At 36.2% G+C, this 21,268-nt stretch overlaps 2 protein-coding genes across 3 annotated transcripts; both read left to right on the top strand.

Annotated features, from left to right (window-relative positions):
- The first annotated feature begins 2,016 nt into the window (after nucleotides 1-2,016).
- On the top strand, nucleotides 2,017-5,843 carry LOC122997393 (G-protein coupled receptor 4-like). The gene is made up of 4 exons (XM_044373489.1): nucleotides 2,017-2,107; nucleotides 2,495-2,679; nucleotides 2,814-3,090; nucleotides 5,607-5,843. The coding sequence occupies exons 1-4, from the start codon at nucleotides 2,078-2,080 to the stop codon at nucleotides 5,841-5,843; spliced, it is 729 nt and encodes a 242-aa protein (XP_044229424.1). The 5' UTR covers nucleotides 2,017-2,077.
- Nucleotides 5,844-15,194: 9,351 nt separating this feature from the next.
- Nucleotides 15,195-18,712, top strand: LOC122996647 (ovarian cancer G-protein coupled receptor 1-like). 2 transcript variants are annotated; one of them, XM_044372243.1, is made up of 4 exons: nucleotides 15,195-15,377; nucleotides 17,046-17,283; nucleotides 17,862-18,046; nucleotides 18,181-18,712. In XM_044372243.1, the coding sequence occupies exons 2-4, from the start codon at nucleotides 17,092-17,094 to the stop codon at nucleotides 18,686-18,688; spliced, it is 885 nt and encodes a 294-aa protein (XP_044228178.1). In that variant the 5' UTR covers nucleotides 15,195-15,377; nucleotides 17,046-17,091; the 3' UTR covers nucleotides 18,689-18,712. The 2 variants fall into 2 exon arrangements, with proteins under 2 accessions (XP_044228178.1, XP_044228179.1); XM_044372244.1 differs by lacking the exons at nucleotides 15,195-15,377; nucleotides 17,046-17,283 and adding an exon at nucleotides 17,320-17,468.
- Nucleotides 18,713-21,268: the final 2,556 nt, after the last annotated feature.

Genomic DNA, 21,268 nt, shown 5'->3' on the forward strand with positions numbered 1-21,268 from the left:
CTCTGTGTAGGGAACTCATCCAGGTGTGGTCTTGCAGCTTTCGAGGTAAGTTTTGTGACATTTTTCACTTGTATATGTAGAGATTGTAAAAATGACATTAGAACTACAAACAGTCATGATAATGAGTATGCAAACTGTGACAAGCAGACAGCTTTGGACTGTAGGTGTACAGAATACTGTGGTTAAACCAACTGTGTTTTATTTCATTTGTGTTTTATTCCCGTAAATACAATTTTGATGTGTAAAAGTTGTGTAACGAAGACAAAAGAAAATAGCTAAAAAGATAATAACATTCAGAACTTTTCACTATTTTGAATGAAATAAAATGAGCTAAATAAAGAAGAATGAAGAAACAAATGTTCATTATTAAATTTCTGTATTTCTTGTATTTACTGTATGTTCTGAGCCAACATTGATCCACATAGAGGTATTTATAGTGATATTTGCAGTTTTGATGACAGCTGAGATATGAAAGAGTTTCCTCTGCTGTGACGATATGAAAAGAAGTAAAATAAGATAAAAAATAAAAGTCTAACAGAGGGATAGAGTTACACAAACCAAGATAGATTACAGTCAATTAATGATTCCATCCCATAAGTGTTTCTTTTGTTTGTTTGTTTTATTTGTTGGTTATTTTTGGTGATTTGGTACATTTTATCCTTTACTGAGAGGAGACAGTAGAGTCAGACAGGAAATGAGGAGAGAGAGAGAGAGATGGGGATGACATGCAACTAAGATCTGCTGGAATCAAACTGGACATAAATGTTGTAGTTTTGTGGTATGAGTCTTAACCAGTACGCTGCAGGGATGACCAGTATGTTAGTGTTGTTAAACATGGTGAATGTACCAACCTGCAGTTGTTTCCTCTAATTTATTTTCATACTAACTCCAAAACATAGTCAGAGTGCACAATCTGTAAACAAAATGTAAAATATGCAGATGATTCATAAAATGGTTTGGTCAGACATGCAAACCTCCTTGTCCAAAATCAGAGAGCACAGAGTTATTCAACTGGTGGGATGTCAAGTGCAGAAGACAAACCATCCTAGACCAATGTCTCTGTACCTTAAATTACTGAAATAACTGTATGAAATTCTGTAGTAATGACCTCACATCATCATGTAAAAATATTTATATACATCACAAGGACTTGTATTATCTGACAAGTTATTTTTTGATTTCAGTTTTTTGACTTCAATGATTAGTTGATTATTCTCATTGCTACTTTATTGTTTTATTGTTTTTTCAAATTATTGTTTCAATCATTCTTCAAGCAGAAAGATCAAATATTCTCTGGTTTCAGCTTCTTAAATAATATGATTTGCTCCTTTTCTTTGTCATATGCAACAGTACATTAAAAAATCTTTGGGATTTGGATTGTTGGTCAGAAAAAAATAGTAAGCTAAAGACATCCCCGCAGGCTCAAAGAAATTGTGAGTGTCATTTTTTTACAGTGTGTAAAACACTACATTTTATAAACTCAAAGGTTAATCATTTAATCGAGAATATAATCAGCAGCTTAATCAATGATGAAAATAATTGTAAGTTGCAGCCTTGAAGAAATATTATTAGGAGAAAATGTAACAAAGACACCTTTTTTGTGGCTATAATATACACTGTATTTGTGTGAACTTGCACCTCAAGACTTTAGTGATGTCACTTAACAATGTTATGTAGATATTAAAAAACTTCCATAAACTGATCTCTCATACAACAGGTTTCACTCTGAAGAAGAAGAAGATTTCTACATCAACAGCACCTTACAGATGGAAAGCAATAATTACATCAATGTCACATCCCAAAATAATGGTCATGATTCCACTGACTATAATTATAGCATTGAAACCCATGTGATGACATGCGTAATCATTAGTATCGGCCTTCCTTTGTCTCTAGTGGCCATCTACTCTCTTTATTCCCAGGTGAGTACTTTATGACTAAGATTTATTAATTTTAGGTCATGTGTCTGTCATACAGTCTGTCTGTAAAGAATCTTCATCCTGCTTGGGGGCTGGAAGGAAGTCTTGAAATGACCTATAAATTTAAGCTAATTGGACCTTAAACACATGCAGTTAACATGTGTAGCTTCATTCCAGCTTCTCTTAAGGTGAAGTTAACAGAATCATTAACTTGTAGAGAAGAAATTGTCAGAAAAGATTTGTCAGGACAATTTGTACAGCATTATTTGAGCTCATTATTTTGGGATTTGATTTAATAATCAAGAAATATATGTTCTATATATATGTATATGTTCTTGTTGTTGTTGAGTCTTGTAACATTGATTGGCCAGTGTGTCATATTTGATGACACATTGGTCGATGCATGAATGTTTCTGACTGCAATTGCTGGGCAGAACAAAATGACATATTTATTATTACTTATAATTCCATCCACTTGTATTTTTGCACATTTTGTGCAAAGGTCCTAAATGAAAATTGAAAAAAAAAAATGTTTCCAGCTGCTTTTTTTAATTTCTACCATTGTTTTCTTGCAGGTGCAAAATAACAATGTTGCTCCAATCTTCATCATCAACCTCCTCATCTCTGACATCATTCAGTTCTGCTACATGATCGTCTTAGTGGCAAAACCTGACGGGAAGATCTATGAAATCTTCTGTTATATTTACTATTATAGTGTGATGGCCAGTGTTGGCTTCATGGTGTGTGTCGCCCTGGAAAGGTAGCTATCTGTTTATCCTGTATGTTTTTAGCTACTTCCATGTGTATGACCATTATATTACCATATAAATCTGAATCTCCTTAAAGTCAGGAATATTCTGTATCTGATGATAGACTATGTATCTTGTGTTTCAGGTATTTGGGCATTGCATGGCCACTGTGGTACCACGTCAGAAGAAGCATCAAGATCTCTTTTGTAGTCTGTGTCGTGGTCTGGACCCTTCCTCTTGTTTATGTCCTTCCTCTCTATTTCTGGGTTAAATTTGAGATCTCAGAAACCATTTTCACTGTCTTCCTCCTCGTTCCTTTCCCACTGCTCATATTCTTCCTGGGTGGGACCCTCAAATCGCTGTTTGCTGCCATCTCGGTTTCCTCTGATGAAAAACGACGAATTGTGGGAATGTTGGTGCTGGTGCTGCTCATCTACATGCTGCTGTTTCTACCCAACATCATCATGGACTTGAGAGCAGAAACTACTGCTAATCATGAATTCAGCATGCTGTTTTCCATTCCTCTTAGGCTCAGTCCTCTTGCAGACTTGATTCTGTATGTTTTCATGAGGAAAGGGGCCATAGACAAGCTTTTGGCCTCTCTGTGTTGTTGCAGAATGGACAGTGATGATAACAGCAGATCATCAGCATGAAAGACAACAACATGTACACAGTCAGCTCCATGCAGGCAGAGAAAGAGGGAGAAAGAAAAGGGAGAAAAGAGATGTTAACTGTAATGTGTCTGAATGTTCACTAAAATGCACTTAAACTAGCAAACAAGAAATAAATAAAGTATTTGCTGTATGACAACATTAATTAAATGTTTGTGTCAGTTATGCTAAAAGAAAACTACTAACACTGTTTGTTGTCAGCCAGTGGTGTGACCATCACAAGTAGATGAAAAGGAAACATTGTTTTGATTATGTTGTGAGAGAAGTGGTTGGTGGGAAATGTTTGTCCATGCAGGTTAACTTTTTCTGGTTCATTGTTAGGGCTTCAACAAATGTGCATTAAGTTGATGTCTATCATTATTATCCTCTGAAGGGGACATAACATGCTTTTTGTGATTTTCTGTCATTTATATTCATAATTTAAGTCTGCCAAGGAGCAGCTTTCTGGAGCTGGCCAATCAGAACAGAGTGGGCTCATCAGGAGGGGGGCCTTAAAGAGACAGAAGCTAAAACGGCTGTTTCAGACAGAGGCTGAACTGAGGGGCTGCATAAAGGGGCAGTATTAGATAAATAAGGAGTTTTTTGAACTGTAAGTCATGCAGAAATATTCCAGTAGAGCCCCAGAATAAAACTATAGACCTGGAAATGTGCATGTTATGTCCCCTTTAATCAAAGAAGCAAACCAGATATTATTTGTTGATCAACTGAGCTGTTCAACACCATGATCACCCCGTTATTATAGCTGCCACTCCGTCTTATTTATACAAAGAGATCATAATATCAAGTCTATGGACTTTTTTTCTTTGGCCTCTCATTTACATTATATGTTACTTTTTTCCTACCTATAACGGTGTATGTCTATTATTGTGTGTGGGGTATTTTTATGCACACAAGTTAAACAACATATGATTTACTTTTTTTTATTAAATAAAGTTATATTTTAGGGGGTTTTATGGTTGGCATGCTATGGCTTGACAATATAGATATAATCTTATATCACAGTACTTTTATAAGAAATTGTAAATTTCCTGGAAATTCAATACAAATATGTTTCTAGACAAAAACATTTGCTTTTGACTAACTGTGTGAATTAAATCTAACAAATCAACAAAATTTCTGCTGGTTGTCTCTGGTATATATCATCATATAGCCCAACTCTACTGTTGTGTAATACTATGGAGGCATTTTGCTTCTTTTTTTTTTTTCCAAATTACTGAATTATGTTCTCATACTTTTTTAGATAATAATTTGGGCAGAAATTATATCATATTTTTCAATATAAGTTACAGTAGTGAGGCCTACTGTACATTTCCCCCTTCTATAACTTGTTGATTACCAACTGTTGCACTAATCAGCTGACACTGCAACAGCAGAGATCCAACAAAAACATATTTCCCACAATCTCTTTAAATACTTTGGCTTTCTGCAGGGTGACACTTTATAAGGAAAAACATGCATTTTCAGAAGATAACGTATGATTGCTAAGAGCTTAAGATTACTACTTGATTAGTTGTATAGTGTACAAAAAAGATGATTAATTATAGTTGTTGTAATGTATTTAATCATATGTGATTAAAGAACAGTTTAAAAAAACAAGTATTGAGTGATTTCAACTCCATTCAGAGCACACATCTGTCATTTTACTCTCCCCAGCCCAAAATACCTGTTTGGTTAGTCCACAGATAACTTTGGAACTGAAATCTTGTATTTTAAAGTTTTCTCTCTGACTTTTTAGGCATTACTGTGACTGAATTTCATCAATTCTGCACACTTTATGTGCATTGCAATGGCAGAACTGAAAAGGTTTTGGCTAACCTGAAAGATAAAAACTCATTTAGAGCAACAAACAGTCCTGATTGTCTGCTCATATGAAAAAAAAAAAAAAAACATGACTACATGACATATTTCCATCCAGCCTGAATGATACCTTCATATAACTGATTAGATGTATAGGTTAAAAGGTTATGGAGTGAGTTATCCTATGACCAACTTTTGTGATATTACACTGTATAAAATATTGCTCAGTAGGTCCAAGTGGACGAGATAAGACTTGTATCTGTACCAGTTTTGTTTGAGTATCTCTTGTAGTTTACGTTCAGATTTGCATTTATTCATGTGGGAAACACTTTTATCCAAAGTGACGTTCAAATAAGATACATGGAAAAGTTCAACCCTAAAAAGGCAGCTGTCTCATGCTGTTGTTAAAGTGTATGCAGCAGCTGTTTCCTCCTGAGAGTTTTGGCTATAGACCTGTCTCTGTCCCCCAGTGGAAAGTGCCGGTGGTGCACGAGGCCCTAGTGATTGATCCCTATGAGCCTCTGGAGTGCTCCTCTCTGAAGGCGTTGTCATTCAAAACAGCTTTGCTGCTTGCGCTGACCTCAGCTATGAGAGTGAGCGAACTGTGCGCCCTGTCGGTTCACCCTAGCTGTTTCGTGGTGACCACAGCGGGGCTACTCTCAGACCGCCTGACTGATTTTTATAACTATCAGATTTATAGTTTCTAACCCTCTGACACTACAGAGATCCAACAGGACACTCATACAAGTCAAGAGGTTATTTTGAAAGCCATGATCCTGTAAAAGGCCACAAGGCTGCGAAATGTCAGTTTTATTCCTTTTCAGTGTCTAATACAGATATCCAGCGTCCATTGTTGGCTTTCATCGTACTCTTCCGATATCAAACTAACAAGTGGCAGTTTTTGCTCTGAGTAAAATATTGTGAGGTTTATTTGAGTGATATTCCTGTCTGTTAACATCAGTGTTGAGCTGAATATTAGAAGAAAAAACAAGAATTTAACGCAGACATGACAAGAATTAATTATCATTTATTATGCATGCTATTGTTATGCTAATATGTATCAAACCTGCTTTGACCCCCGAAGTGATGAAATGTATGGAAATAACTATGGTGAGCAACCTGCAGCCTGAGGAAGGCCCACAGTTAGACCCATACCAATTTGCATACAGACACCACAGAGGAACTGATGATGTAATCACTAGTATAGTGCACATGGTCACTAAACACCTGGAGAATCCCAGGGCCTATGCCAGACTATTGTTTGTTGATTTTAGTTCAGCATGTAACATTTAATAACCCCATATATTACTTAAAGTATATGTTTCACATTTTTTCAAGTGAACATTGAAATAGCTCGCTGTAATCATTCCTCCTGTTCACACTGACCATTAGAAGATCCCTTCCTAATGTGCTTTCAATGTAAGTAATGGGGAACAAAATCCACAGTCATTGATTTCTGCATGTTTTGTGCAAAAATGGATTCAAATGTTTATCTGAACCTACAGAGAGGTGCCAGCCATCCAAATTAATCAAATCAAGTGCATATCTTCATTTCAATATAAAGTTCCCTTGTTGTGTTTCCTTAGACTTTGTTTCCCTTATGCTAAATAACTCTGACGTCCAGGACCAGATGTATAAGTCTAAAATACAGAACTTTTTACAGTGGTGTGATGAACATCATCTCACCCTCAACACAAAAAGTTGGACTCTTTCAAGTACCTGGGCATCCACATGGATAATAAACCAGTATGAAATGTATCTGTCAGAGACGTGAACTGTCTGATCTAGAGCACTCAGGGAGCAGAACTATGCACTCTAAAGCGGTTAGAGACTTGAACCATCCAATGTAGAGCCTGCATGGAGTGAAAACATGCCCTTTGAAGCAGTCATAGACATGAACTGTCATATCTAGAGTGCACAAGGAGCATAACTGTGTGCTCTAAAGTGGTCATAGACATAATGCAGAAGAGGAGTGAGATGGTTAGGGTTAGGGTAAGAATATCAAAGCCAATCAGAGGCACAGTAGGGGCGGGTCTTCACAGAATGAGGGTGGGAAAAAAAATAACACAAACTGGAAAATTGTTTGAACTCTCTTCCTGGTTCTGTAGTCCAAAACTACGGTGGCCCCTAAGGACAAAGCATATACAAGAGTGAAAGCACAAACAATAAGAAGAACATGCTCCAAATCCTCCTAGCAGCCTGGAGGACTTCATGTGTTTTTCCTTTTTTATATGTATTTTGGTATTTGTAGCATTTCTTGATTTGGAGCATGCTTTTTTAATAATGTTTGTGCATTCACTCTTGTATGTGCTTTGTCCTTAGGGGCCACCATACAAAACTCTTTCTAATGAATCAGGAGTCAAACCTGTTATTGTTGTTAGTTTGGAGATGAGTGGATGAAGCCAGTGCAGCACTGCACCATCAGCAATGTGGCTTGGCAACTTGCCAGTTTTTCCATATGTAAGAGATTATACAGATGGTTTTATGTTTGGCCACTAGATGGTAGCATGAAACATGAAATGACACAGTGGTTGCATGAGTCAGTGCTGAAACATCAATGTTGAGGTGCAGATAAAATGAAGATCACACTCAATGTCAGGAGTTCATCAATTTAAATATGACAAAAGTTATAATTATCACCAAACACATTTAATGTCACTTAAAACTTAACAAACTACAAGATAATTTTAAACTGGACTGATATACTGTATATGCTTGGGAGTATATTATTGGCAGAAAGAATATTCCTGTTGATGTCAGTTGTTTTCTGCCTTATTCTCTTTATTTATTTTTACCAGGCTGTGACTCAAATGTAATGCTAATAAATGAGAAGCACAAACTATTAAGTTTGGTCATAACATTTATATTGAAGAAGTTATGTGTTAATGTTGTTAGAAATGGAGATGTGTCAGCCTGCAGTTGTTTCTTCCAACCAACACTTTACAATACGGTACACAACATTTAGCAAAGTTACTAAGGGTGTGCCTGAATACAAATACCTTATTCAGCAAAGCACAAATAGTGTTTTTTTTGTTTTGTTTTTTTTAATGAATATTTGTTTCAGACAAATATTTCAAAACTATTTATTTTCGGGAAGAGAAAAAACATGTCAAATATCAGCGTGCAGGTTGGTTACATCACTAGTGCCATCGTCCCGTTTTCGCTTCCCCAAAGTTGTAAATGGAACCACGTTCCAGCTAGTTGTACTAATGTACTTTATATATTCATGTCTGTCTACTTTTTCCTCTCTTCCGTAGTATCAGGAACCTATTGCATGTTATCACTCACCATATTTACTGTAGACTGTTTGGATACAGAGGACCAAACATCAAACTTGGTGTAGGGAACTCATCCAGGTGTGGTCTTGCAACTTTCAAGGTAAATTTTGTGACATTATTTTTCACTTAAGTAGGAAGGGAGTGTAAAAATGACATAAGAACTGCAAACAGTCATGATAATGAGTATGCAAACTGTGACAAGCAGACAGCTTTAGACTGTAGGTGTACAGAATACTGTGGTTAAACCAACTGTGTTTTATTTCATTTGAATTTTTTTCACCTAAGTGTAATTTTGATGTGGTTGTGGTTTCATCTTCTCTTTGAGTTTGAATTTTGTCATTAAAGTAACTCAGAAAATTTTGAATATTTCAAATGAAAATCTTATAAAACTCAGCTTTGCATACATAGTTGTTTGTTGTTTATTTTTTGGTGTTTGGTACATTTTATCCTTTATTGAGAGGAGACAGTAGAGACAGACAGGGAATGAGGAGAGAGAGAGAGAGATGGGGATGACATGCAACTAAGATCTGCTGGAATCAAACTGGACATAAATGTTGTAGTTTTGTGGTATGAGTCTTAACCAGTACGCTACAGGGATGACCAGTATGTTAGTGTTGTTAAACATGGTGAATGTACCAGCCTGCAGTTGTTTCCTCTAATTTATTTTCATGCTAACTCCAAAAGTTAGTCAGAGTGCACAATCTATAAACAAAATATAAAATATGCAGATGATTCATAAAATGGTTTGGTCAGACATGCAAACCTCCTTGTCCAAAATCAGATAGCACAGAGTTATTCAACTGGTGGGATGTCAAGTGCAGAAGACAAACCATCCTAGACCAATGTCTCTGTACTTTAAATTACTGAAAGAACTGTATGAAATTCTGTAGTAATGACCTCACATCATCATGTAAAAATATTTATATACGTAACAAGGACTTGTATTATCTGACAAGTTATTTTTTGATGAAATATAGAACTTCAATGATTAGTCGATTATTCTCATTGCTACTTTATTGCTTTATTGTTTTTTCAAATTATTGTTTCAATATTTCCTCAAGCAAAAAGGGCAAATATTCTCTGGTTTCAGCTTCTTAAACATTATGATTTGCTCCTGAGCCCCAAAGGGGCGAAGGCCCTATTGTATTTCATGTGTTTGTTGTCTACTTCTTCTTCCTTTTCTTCTTTCTTTATTATTATGCCACTTCAACCCTTAATTTGACCCCCTAAACATGCTCAAAAACTCAGCACCACCTATGTATCTAATATGGCTGCCACGGCCCATAGGAATGTCGTAGAGAGATCGAACCAAAACTTAATTATTTGTCTCATCAAGACCTACAAATCATACACTGACAACCCTGACCTAAATCCAACAGGAAGTCCGCAATATGCCCATCAAAGTACAACTTTGCACCAATTTTGGACCCCCAAGAAACGCTATCTCCTCCCTGGGCGTTAATGGTATTGGCTTCAAACTTGAATACATGACTTATCACACTGTGCTGAACAAAAGTTGTTAAAAAACTTTGTAATAACTCGAACAGTTTAGATATTGTAAGCCCTGAAATTTGTAGTGCCACATCACACCTTACAATGTAAACCAATGGGGAGGCCATCTCTAGGCATAGACTTTGTGTCAAACAAATGGTTCTGATGTCTAAACTATAAGTCTGACCACTTTGAAACCTGTATCAATGGATTCGCAATGAAATTTCCTACAAAAAAATGTGATTTTTAATGTAAGATTTGGCCAAAGTCATGGGATTTATGAGGATATTTCACAAGAAGAGTGACATTCTCCTCTCCAACTGAGAGGGAGAGAGAGAGAATAGGAGGGGGGTGTGGGGGGGTGGGGGGGTGGGTGTGGGGTTGAATGGAGCTCATTGAGTGAGAGTGACAGTTTAGTGATAAAGTGCTGCAGAAAAATAAAAAAATAAAATCAAAACTAAAATTTGTAGCTCTGTACTGCAGTTTTTCCTTTATCAGGGCCCAAGCACCTAGCAGTTCGCTCACACTCTCCATTCAAATATATGAGTATTTTCCTGTGTCCAGCTGCAGTTACTTATTGTCTCTACACACCTGACAGTACACATTTCAATCAAACTTTGACCAGGTCATGCGGGTTTAAAGTCTTTACTTTTCTAAAAATAAACTTGATGAAAATTAGGAAATTAATTTGTTTTACACACAAACTCATCAAGAGTTTTGTTTACTAATTGAAATTCAAGTGAATGGGCCCAAAACCTGCATAACTTTGATGCCACAGGTGTGAGCAAGACAGACATGTCTCACCCTGTAGAAAATTCTCATCCTCGCACCATTGAGATTTGATGCTTCGCCATGACAGAGGAAGTTGCTATAACTTTATTGTACATGCTCCAGTCTGCACCAAACTTTACATGTTTGATAAGAGTCCCGGCCTGAACACGTCTACATGACAATATTCCATCAGTGATGCAAACTGGCTGAATAGCACCCCCTACAAAATTTCAGCAAAGCAGCCCCAGCAGCAGGCAAAACAGTGCACAAAGGAAGTGATGTTTATCTCCTTCTTGCATTTTCTGAAAACAGCCCGGGTCTGAAAACATCTACATGCCCGTGACAGAAGACCTTCGATTGCGTCACGGCCTGACGTGCATGGAGGCACAAGGGCCTGTTCAACGCTGCTTGCAGCTTTAATTTATTATTGACCTCATTGGAAAGAATTATTCTCTGTATTACCCAAATATGTTCTTTGGAGCCACGTTTCATAAAGACGGTTACAAACTTTCTAAGAAAAACCTGTTTTCTTTTTCTTTTTCAAGGAATTTGAACATTATATTAGAAATACTGAATAATGTAGTAACCAGACACAAAATTGTCTATAAGTATTTGAAGTAAGCAAAAAAAGGGGAAGAGGTTAGATGTGCTATAAGTTTCCTGAAACTGCTGTACAGGGGCTGTTCAGAAGCAGATAACAATCTGTGGTCGCTGATACATTTAACACATCATAGTGGTGGAACAGCAGCACGTAACCAGGAAGCTTTGAAGTATTTTACTATCTAGCATAAATACAATTTTAAGCAGGAACTTCTTGAACATGTTTATATTTTCCTGTTAGTCCTGCTGTATTTCCCTACTTTAATGATCATTATTATTTGTAGTAGTAATGATAGTAGTAGTAGTACTCCTGCTGCTTTTCATTATGTGTTCACAGTACTTTTATTTGTGAGTTGAGTTTTCATGATCAGGTTTTGCGTTCCTCTCTATGCCTCCATGTTTTCTCCAGTTCCATTTTGCGCATAGTCAGCATGTTTGTGTGAAACTTTGGGGAACATTGTAATAGTGGAAATAATGGTTTTGGTAGGAACAGAGATTAGTAGATGCTAACAAACCTGCTGCCTTTTGTTATTACAAACAACAGGTTGCACTGTGAAGAACGGCACCGTTCTACAGCGACTACATCTTTGACTACAATGACACCCTGTATGACTACGTGTTTGAAGAGTTTGTCTTTCTATAAAATGATTTTCCAACATTCTTACACGTGATTACGTGGACTGTGATCTCAATACGTTTTCCACTGACCTTACTGGCTATCTACACACTGTATTCACTGGTACATAAAGAATTATCAAGTTTTCCCGTATGTAGAGATGCAATAGTCCTGAGAGGCATTTAACTAATTTAACTAATACATTTATAACAAATCAAATGATACATCTGAAGCTGAAAAAAATGACACTCCTGACATTAACATTCAATAATAAGCTTTTTATTCTGACTGAATTAACATCATTACATTAAGTCTTTAACCTTCCTAATTTAGTGTCGGCAGGTCAAATTTGACCCGTGTTTGAATTCATTAACAAGCCCTGAAAAGAACACTAATTATCATCCAGTAAAATGTTGTATCTGCTAAGTGACTTATTATTCATCAATAACCATAATATATATATACTTACTTTGATATTTTATGTACCTTAGACCACCTTTTAGCTTTCAGCTTTATAGAGAGTTTCAGCTCATTGTTTATCTGTCACCCTCTTGGTTCACTCTCTGCGCTCTTATAGCTTCATTTTCAGCCACAGCAGGCAGCTGTTTTCAGAGAAAAAGTAAATTTAGTGATGCAAACAGTGACAGTTTACTGCTGTCCAACCAGTAAGTTTCTCCCTCTCTTCCCTTTTATAAAAATTTCACACATCTGTCATTTTGCTCTCCCCAGCCCAAAATACCTGTTTGGTTAGTCCACAGATACCTTTGGAACTGAAATCTTGTATTTTAAGGTTTTCTCTCTGACTTTTTAGGCATTACTGTGACTGAATTTCATCAACTCTGCACATTTTATGTGCATTGCAATGACAGAACTGAAAAGGTTTTGGCTAACTTGAACTTGTTTTATTGTTTATCTAAGTAATGATAAATATGTAATTTTGCTCTGCTCAGCAATTGCAGTCAGAAACATTCATGCATCGACCAATGTGTCATCAAACATGACAATGTTACAAGACTCAACAACAAAAACATATATAGCCTATATATATATATATAATTTTTAGCTAAAGCTTGTTGTGTGTGACACTATTGCTACTAAGTAAAGTTAACATAATGTTGTACTGGTGCGATATTGAACCAAATTGGGTAAAATTTTGCCACAGTGTGTAAAATCTGTCTTATAAAAGTTCTTAAGCAACATAACTTAAGACAGGAGAAGATGATATGATGAACATGAACCTATAGAGTAGCTGATGGTGTTTATACATATTAGCCATAGCTTACATTTTTAACAACTGATATCATAAGAAATATAAATTATAAAAAATTACACACAAAAAGTCATTTGTCAAATTAAATAATTTAAAACTAAAACATTTCATACTGTTTACAACCTAAACAGGATATAAAAACAACAACATAAGAAATATCAAGTGTCACATCTTCCTACCATCACCCAGCAGGTTTTCACTCCTGTAATACGTTGTGAAACACTTCATGGTCCTTTTTTCTCTTTCTTATCACACAAGAAACTATTATTGACTTAATTATTTATTATTGACCTCATTGGAAAGAATTACTCTCTGTATTACCCAAATATGTTCTTTTTTTTTCAAGGAATTTGAACATTATATCAGAAATACTGAATAATGTAGTAACCAGACACAAAATTGTCTGACAGTAACACTTCTAATTTCATTACTTTGTTTTATTAACTATCATTATTTTTGTTACCCCCATATGTTCTGTATTTTTGCAAATAGCAAAAAAAAAAAGGAGGAAGAGGTTAAATTATGCAATAACTTCTCCTGAAACTGCTGTACAGGGGCTTTTAAGAAGCAGATAACAATCTGCAGTCACTGATACATTTAACACATCATAGTGGTGGAACAGCAGCACGTAACCAGGAAGCTTTGTGGTATTTTACTATTTAGCAAATATACAATTTTAAGCAGGAACTTCTTGAACATGTTTATATTTTCCTGTTAGGCCTTCTGTATTTCCCTACGTATACTTACTAATGATCATTATTATTTGTAGTAGTAGTAGTAATGATAAAAAACCATGTGAAATGTGAGAAATAAAGCATGAGATATATACTGCTATACAGCTGGGGAACAGGAGATGTGTATCTGTGTCTGTGTGTGTGTGTGTGTGTGTGTGTGTGTGTCTGTCAAAGGCTACTTTTGGGGACAAATTTCAGATTAATTTTATTTTGAAGTCTGATTAATTAGACTGAACGGCACAAAATACTAACGACTCATTCATTACTTATCAGCATCTCTGCAGCTCTCCTCAGCTTTACGGAGCTTTATAGAGAGTTTCAGCTCATTGTTTATCTGTCACCCTCTTGGTTCACTCTCTGCGCTCTTATAGCTTCATTTTCAGCCACAGCAGGCAGCTGTTATCAGAGGAAAAGCTCTAAAAACCCACTGTACACTACCTGCTCAGCACCAACAGACAGTTAGCTGTAGACAAGCTGGTGAACATAGTGGAGCATTTAGCAGCTAAAGATCCAGATATTTCCCTCAGGAGTTGGTAGAGAACAAAAACAGAGCTAAAAGAGAGTGAATATTGGACTTACATTCACCAGGTGAATGAGACTAACCTTTGTCCTAATATTCATGTCTTTTTTAATGCTCCTGCATGCTTTATAGCAAGAATGCCAATCGCAACAATCTTGAAAAAGTACAACTTCTCTCTTCTTTAGAAGTCTAAGTAGAGGAACCTCCTGTGTCTCATACTCACCACTCAATCAGGTTGAGATCCTGCAGCTTTCAAAAGTAAATTTTGTGCGTGTCCTTTGTACTTTTTTTGTTTTACTGTCATACAGTGTAGAAGCAATAATGGTGTCACTCTATGTATAATGTAGCACATAAAAACTGTGAATTTAGTGATGCAAAACAAGAAAACAGAGATGCAAACAGTCATGAAAACCAACATGCAAACAGTGACAGTTTACTGCTGTCCAACCAGTAAGTTTCTCCCTCTCTTCCCTTCTATATAAATTTGACAAGTGAGAAAAACAAGTATTTGTGTGTCATAAAATATACAGTAAAATATACAGTATTTGAAATAATAAAACTGAGGGAAAGTAAGACACATAATATAGAAACATAGAAACAGGGACGAATGAGAATATAGGTAGTGGCACTGCTTAGAAATGTCTTCCAGGAATTCCTGGAAATGATGAAAGCTGAGTTTTGTATTTTCATTGGAAATATTCACATGAAGTTACTTTCATGTCAAAGTTCAAACTCTCAAAGGAAGATAAAACCACAACCCTGTATGTGACATCTTTGAGGAAGTTACATATCCTGTATGGTTTTGGCCAATCGGAGAGTGATGTGATCTGAGATCAGTTAATTATAAATGTGTTTCAGTGCTTTCACTCACCATATTTACTGTAGACTGTTTGGATGCAGACGACCAAACATCAACCTCTGTGTAGGGAACTCATCCAGGTGTGGTCTTGCAGCTTTCGAGGTAAGTTTTGTGACATTTTTCACTTGTGTATGTAGAGATTGTAAAAATGACATTAGAACTGCAAACAGTCATGATAATGAGTATGCAAACTGTGACAAGCAGACAGCTTTGGACTGTAGGTGTACAGAATACTGTGGTTAAACCAACTGTGTTTTATTTCATTTGTGTTTTTTCCCATAAATACCATTTTGATGTGTAAAAGTTGTGTAACAAAGACAAAAAATGGTGAGAAAATGACTAAAAAGATAATAACATTCAGAACTTTTCACTATTTTGAATGAAATAAAATGAGCTAAATAAAGAAGAATGAAGAAACAAATGTTCATTATTATATTTCTGTATTTCTTGTATTTACTGTGTGTTCTGAGCCAACATTGATCCACATAGAGGTATTTATAGTGATATTTGCAGTTTTGATGACAGTTGAGATATGAAAGAGTTTCCTCTGCTGTGACGATATGAAAAGAAGTAAAATAAGATAAAAAATAAAAGTCTAACAGAGGGATAGAGTTACACAAACCAAGATAGATTACAGTCAATTAATGATTCCATCCCATAAGTGTTTCTTTTGTTTGTTTGTTTTATTTGTTGGTTATTTTTGGTGATTTGGTACATTTTATCCTTTATTGAGAGGAGACAGTAGAGTCAGACAGGAAATGAGGAGAGAGAGAGAGAGATGGGGATGACATGCAACTAAGATCTGCTGGAATCAAACTGGACATAAATGTTGTAGTTTTGTGGTATGAGTCTTAACCAGTACGCTACAGGGATGACCAGTATGTTAGTGTTGTTAAACATGGTGAATGTACCAGCCTGCAGTTGTTTCCTCTCATTTATTTTCATGCTAACTCCAAAACATAGTCAGAGTGCACAATCTGTAAACAAAATGTAAAATATGCAGATGATTCATAAAATGGTTTGGTCAGACATGCAAACCTCCTTGTCCAAAATCAGAGAGCACAGAGTTATTCAACTGGTGGGATGTCAAGTGCAGAAGACAAACCATCCTAGACCAATGTCTCTGTACCTTAAATTACTGAAATAACTGTATGAAATTCTGTAGTAATGACCTCACATCATCATGTAAAAGTATTTATATACATCACAAGGACTTGTGTTATCTGACAAGTTATTTTTTGATGAAATATAGAACTTCAATGATTAGTGGATTATTGCCATTGCTACTCTATTGCTTTATTGTTTTTTCAAATTATTGTTTCAACCATTCTTCAAGCAGAAAGGCCAAATATTCTCTGGTTTCAGCTTCTTAAACATTATGATTTGCTCCTTTTCTTTGTCATATGCAACAGTACATTAAAAATCTTTAGGATTTGGATTGTTGGTGAGAAACAAATAGTAAGCTAAAGACATCCCCGCAGAAATTTTGAGTGTCATTTTTTTACAGTGTATAAAACACTACATTTTATAAACTACAAGGTTAATCATTTAATCAGGAAAATAATCGGCAGCTTCATCGTTGATGGAAATAATTATTAGTTGCAGCCCTGAAGAGATATTATTAGGAAAAAATGTAACAAAGACACCTTTTTTGTGGCTATAATATACACTGTATTTGTGTGAACTTGCACCTCAAGACTTTAGTGATGTCACTTAACAATGTTATGTAGATATTAAAAAACTTCCATAAACTGATCTCTCATACAACAGGTTTCACTCTGAAGAAGAAGAAGATTTCTACATCGACACCTCACAGATGGAAAGCAATAATTACAGCAATGTCACATTCGACTATGATTATAACTACACCGACAATGATTATAGCAATGCAAGCAATGCAACCTACCCCAATTTTGCTGAACCTAATATTCTGTATGTGATGACATGTGTAATCATTAGTATCGGCCTTCCTTTGACTCTAGTGGCCATCTACTCTCTTTATTCCCAGGTGAGTACTTTATGACTAAGATTTATTAATTTTAGGTCATGTGTCTGTCATACAGTCTGTCTGTGAAGAATCTTCATCCTGCTTGGGGGCTGGAAGGAAGTCTTGTAATGACCTATAAATTTAAGCTAATTGGACCTTAAACACATGCAGTTAACATGTGTAGCTTCATTCCAGCTTCTCTTAAGGTGAAGTTAACAGCATCATTAACTTGTAGAGAAGAAATTGTCATAAAAGACTTGACAATTTGTACAGCATTATTTGAGCTCATTATTTTGGGATTTGATTTAAACAAAGAAATATATGTTCTATATACATATATGTATATAGAACATATATGTTCTTGTTGTTGTTGAGTCTTGTAACATTGATTGGCCAGTGTGTTATATTTGATGACACATTGGTCGATGCATGAATGTTTCTGACTGCAATTGCTGTGCAGAGCAAAATGACATATTTATCATTACTTAGAATTCCATCCACTTGTATTTTTGCACATTTTGTGCAAAGGTCCTAAATGAAAATTGAAAAAAACAATGTTTCCAGCTGCTTTTTTTATTTCTACCATTGTTTTCTTGCAGGTGCAAAATAACAATGTTGCTCCAATCTTCATCATCAACCTCCTCATCTCTGACATCATTCAGTTCTGCTGCATGATCGTCTTAGTGGCAAAACCTGACTGGAAGAACGAAGAAATCTTCTATTATATTTACTGCTTTGGTGTGCTGGCCAGTGTTGGCTTCATGGTCTGTGTCGCCCTGGAAAGGTAGCTATCTGTCTATCATGTATGTTTTTAGCTACTTCCATGTGTATGACCATTATATTACCATATAAATCTGAATCTCCTTAAAGTCAGGAATATTCTGTATCTGATGATAGACTGTGTATCTTGTGTTACAGGTATTTGCTCATCGCATGGCCACTGTGGTACCGCGTCAGGAGAACCATCAAGATCTCTTTTGTAGTCTGTGTCGTGGTCTGGACACTTCCTCTTGTTTATGTCCTTCCTTACTATTACTGGGTTGAGTCTGATGATTCAGAAACCATTTCCGCTGTCTTTCTCCTCGTTCCTTTCCCACTGCTCATATTCTTCCTGGGTGGGACCCTCAAATCGCTGTTTGCTGCCATCTCGGTCTCCTCTGATGAAAAACGACGAATTGTGGGAATTTTGGTCCTTGTGCTGCTCATCTACACACTGCTGTTTCTACCCAACATCATTTGGTCCCTGGTAGGAGAAGCCAGAGATAATTATACCTTCAGCAAACTGATTCTCATTCTTCTCAGATTCAGTCCTCTTGCAGACTTGATTCTGTATTTTTTCATGAGGAAAGGGGTCATAGACAAGCTTTTGGCCTCTCTGTGTTGTTGCAGAATGGACAGTGATGATAACAGCAGATCATCAGCATGAAAGACAACAACATGTACACAGTCAGCTCCATGCAGGCAGAGAAAGAGGGAGAAAGAAAAGGGAGAAAAGAGATGTTAACTGTAATGTGTCTGAATGTTAACTAAAATACACTTAAACTAGCAAACAAGAAATAAATAAAGTATTTGCTGTATGACAAGAAAACTACTAACACTGTTTGTTGTCAGCCAGTGGTGTGACCATCACAAGTAGATGAAAAGGAAACATTGTTTTGATTATGTTGTGAGAGAAGTGGTTGGTGGGAAATGTTTGTCCATGCAGGTGAACTTTTTCTGGTTCATTGTTAGGGCTTCAACAAATGTGCATTAAGTTGTCTATCATTATTATCCTTTGAAGGGGACATAGCATGCTTTTTGTGATTTTCTGTCATTTATATTCATAATTTAAGTCTGCCAAGGAGCAGCTTCCTGGAGCTGGCCAATCAGAACAGAGTGGGCTCATCAGGAGGGGGGCCTTAAAGAGACAGGAGCTAAAACGACCTGTTTCAGACAGAGGCTGAACTGAGGGGCTGCATAAAGGGGCAGTATTAGATAAATAAGGAGGTTTTTGAACTGTAAGTCATGCAGAAATATTCCAGTAGAGCCCCAGAATAAAACTATAGACCTGGAAATGTGCATGTTATGTCCCTTTGATCAAAGAAGCAAACCAGATATTATTTGTTGATAAACTAAGCGGTTCAACACCATGATCACCCTGTTATTATAGCTGCCACTCCGTCTTATTTCTACAGGGAGATCATAATATCAAGTCTATAGACTTTCTTCTTCTTTAGCCTCTCATACACATTATAATATGTTACCTTTTCCTACTTATAACTATGTATGTCTATTATTGTGTGTGGGGGGTATTTTTATTCATAAAAGTTAAACAACATATGATTTATTTATTTTCATTTGATACAAGTTATATTTTAGGAGGTTTTGTGGTTGGCATGCTATGGCTTGGCAATACTGTTAACATCTTATATTATTATATGCAGTACTTTTATAAGAAATTGTAAATTTTCTGGAAATTCTATAAAATATGTTTCTAGACAAAAATGAGAATGTTTCCTTTTTACTAATTATGTGAATTAAACCCTACAAATCAACAAAATATCTGCTGATTGTTTCTTCTGTATATCATCATATAGCACAACTCTACTGCTGTGTAATACCATGGAGGCATTTTGCTTTTTTTCAAATTACCAACATATGTTTATTCATGTTAAGTGCTCATATTTTTTTAAATAATAATTTGGGCAGAAATTATATCATATTTTTCAATATAAGTTACAGTAGTGAGGCCTACTGTACATTTCCCCCTTCTTAAATTTGTTGATTACCAACTGTTGCACTAATCAGCTGACACTGCAACAGCAGAGATCCAACAAAAACACATTTCCCAGAATGTCTTTAAATACTTTGACTTTATGCAGGGTGACACTTTATAAGGAAAAACATGCATTTTCAGAAGATAACGTATGATTGCTAAGAGCTTAAGATTACTACTTGATAAGTTGTATAGTGTACACAAAAGATGATTAATTATAGTTGTTGTAATGTATTTAATCATATGTGATTAAAGAACAAGTATTGACTCATTTCAACTCCATTCAGAGCACACATCTGTCATTTTACTCTCCCCAGCCCAAAATACCTGTTTGGTTAGTCCACAGATACTTTTGGAACTGAAATCTTGTATTTTAAAGTTTTCTCTCTGACTTTTTAGGCATTACTGTGACTGAATTTCATCAACTCTGCACACTTTATGTGCATTGCAATGGCAGAACTGAAAAGGTTTTGGCTAACCTGAAGGATAAAAACTCATTTAGAGCAACAAACAGTCCTGATTGTCTGCTCATATGAAAAAAAAAACAACAATTAAAAAGCCACAAGCAGAACAGACTAATGTGAGCTACATGACATATTTCCATCCAGCCTGAATGATACCTTCATATAACTGATTAGATGTATAGGTTAAATGGCCATGGAGTGAGTTATCCTAAGTGATGTACAACTAAGGTACATGGAAAAGTTCAACCCTAAAAAGGCAGCTGTCTCATGCCATTGTTAAAGTGTATGCAGCAGCTGTTTCCTCCTGTCATGAGAGTTTTGGCTATAGACCTGTCTCTGCCCCCCAGTGGAAAGTGCCGGTGGTGCACGAGGCCCTAGTGAGTGATCCCTATGAGCCTCTGGAGCGCTCCTCTCTGAAGGCGTTGTCATTCAAAACAGCTTTGCTGCTCGCGCTGACCTCAGCTATCAGAGTGAGCGAACTGTGCGCCCTGCCGGTTCACCCTAGCTGTTTCGTGGTGACCACAGCGGGGCTACTCTCAGACCGCCTGACTGATTTTTATAACTATCAGATTTATAGTTTCTAACCCTCTGACACTGCAGAGATCCAACAGGACACTCATACAAGTCAAGAGGTTATTTTGAAAGCCATGATCCTGTAAAAGGCCACAAGGCTGCTAAATGTCAGTTTTATTCCTTTTCAGTGTCTAATACAGATATCCAGCGTCCATTGTTGGCTTTCATCGTACTCTTCCAATATCAAACTAACAAGTGGCAGTTTTTGCTCTGA

This window comes from Thunnus albacares, chromosome 14 (genome assembly GCF_914725855.1).
Source record: "Thunnus albacares chromosome 14, fThuAlb1.1, whole genome shotgun sequence".
NCBI classification, from domain to species: domain Eukaryota; kingdom Metazoa; phylum Chordata; class Actinopteri; order Scombriformes; family Scombridae; genus Thunnus; species Thunnus albacares.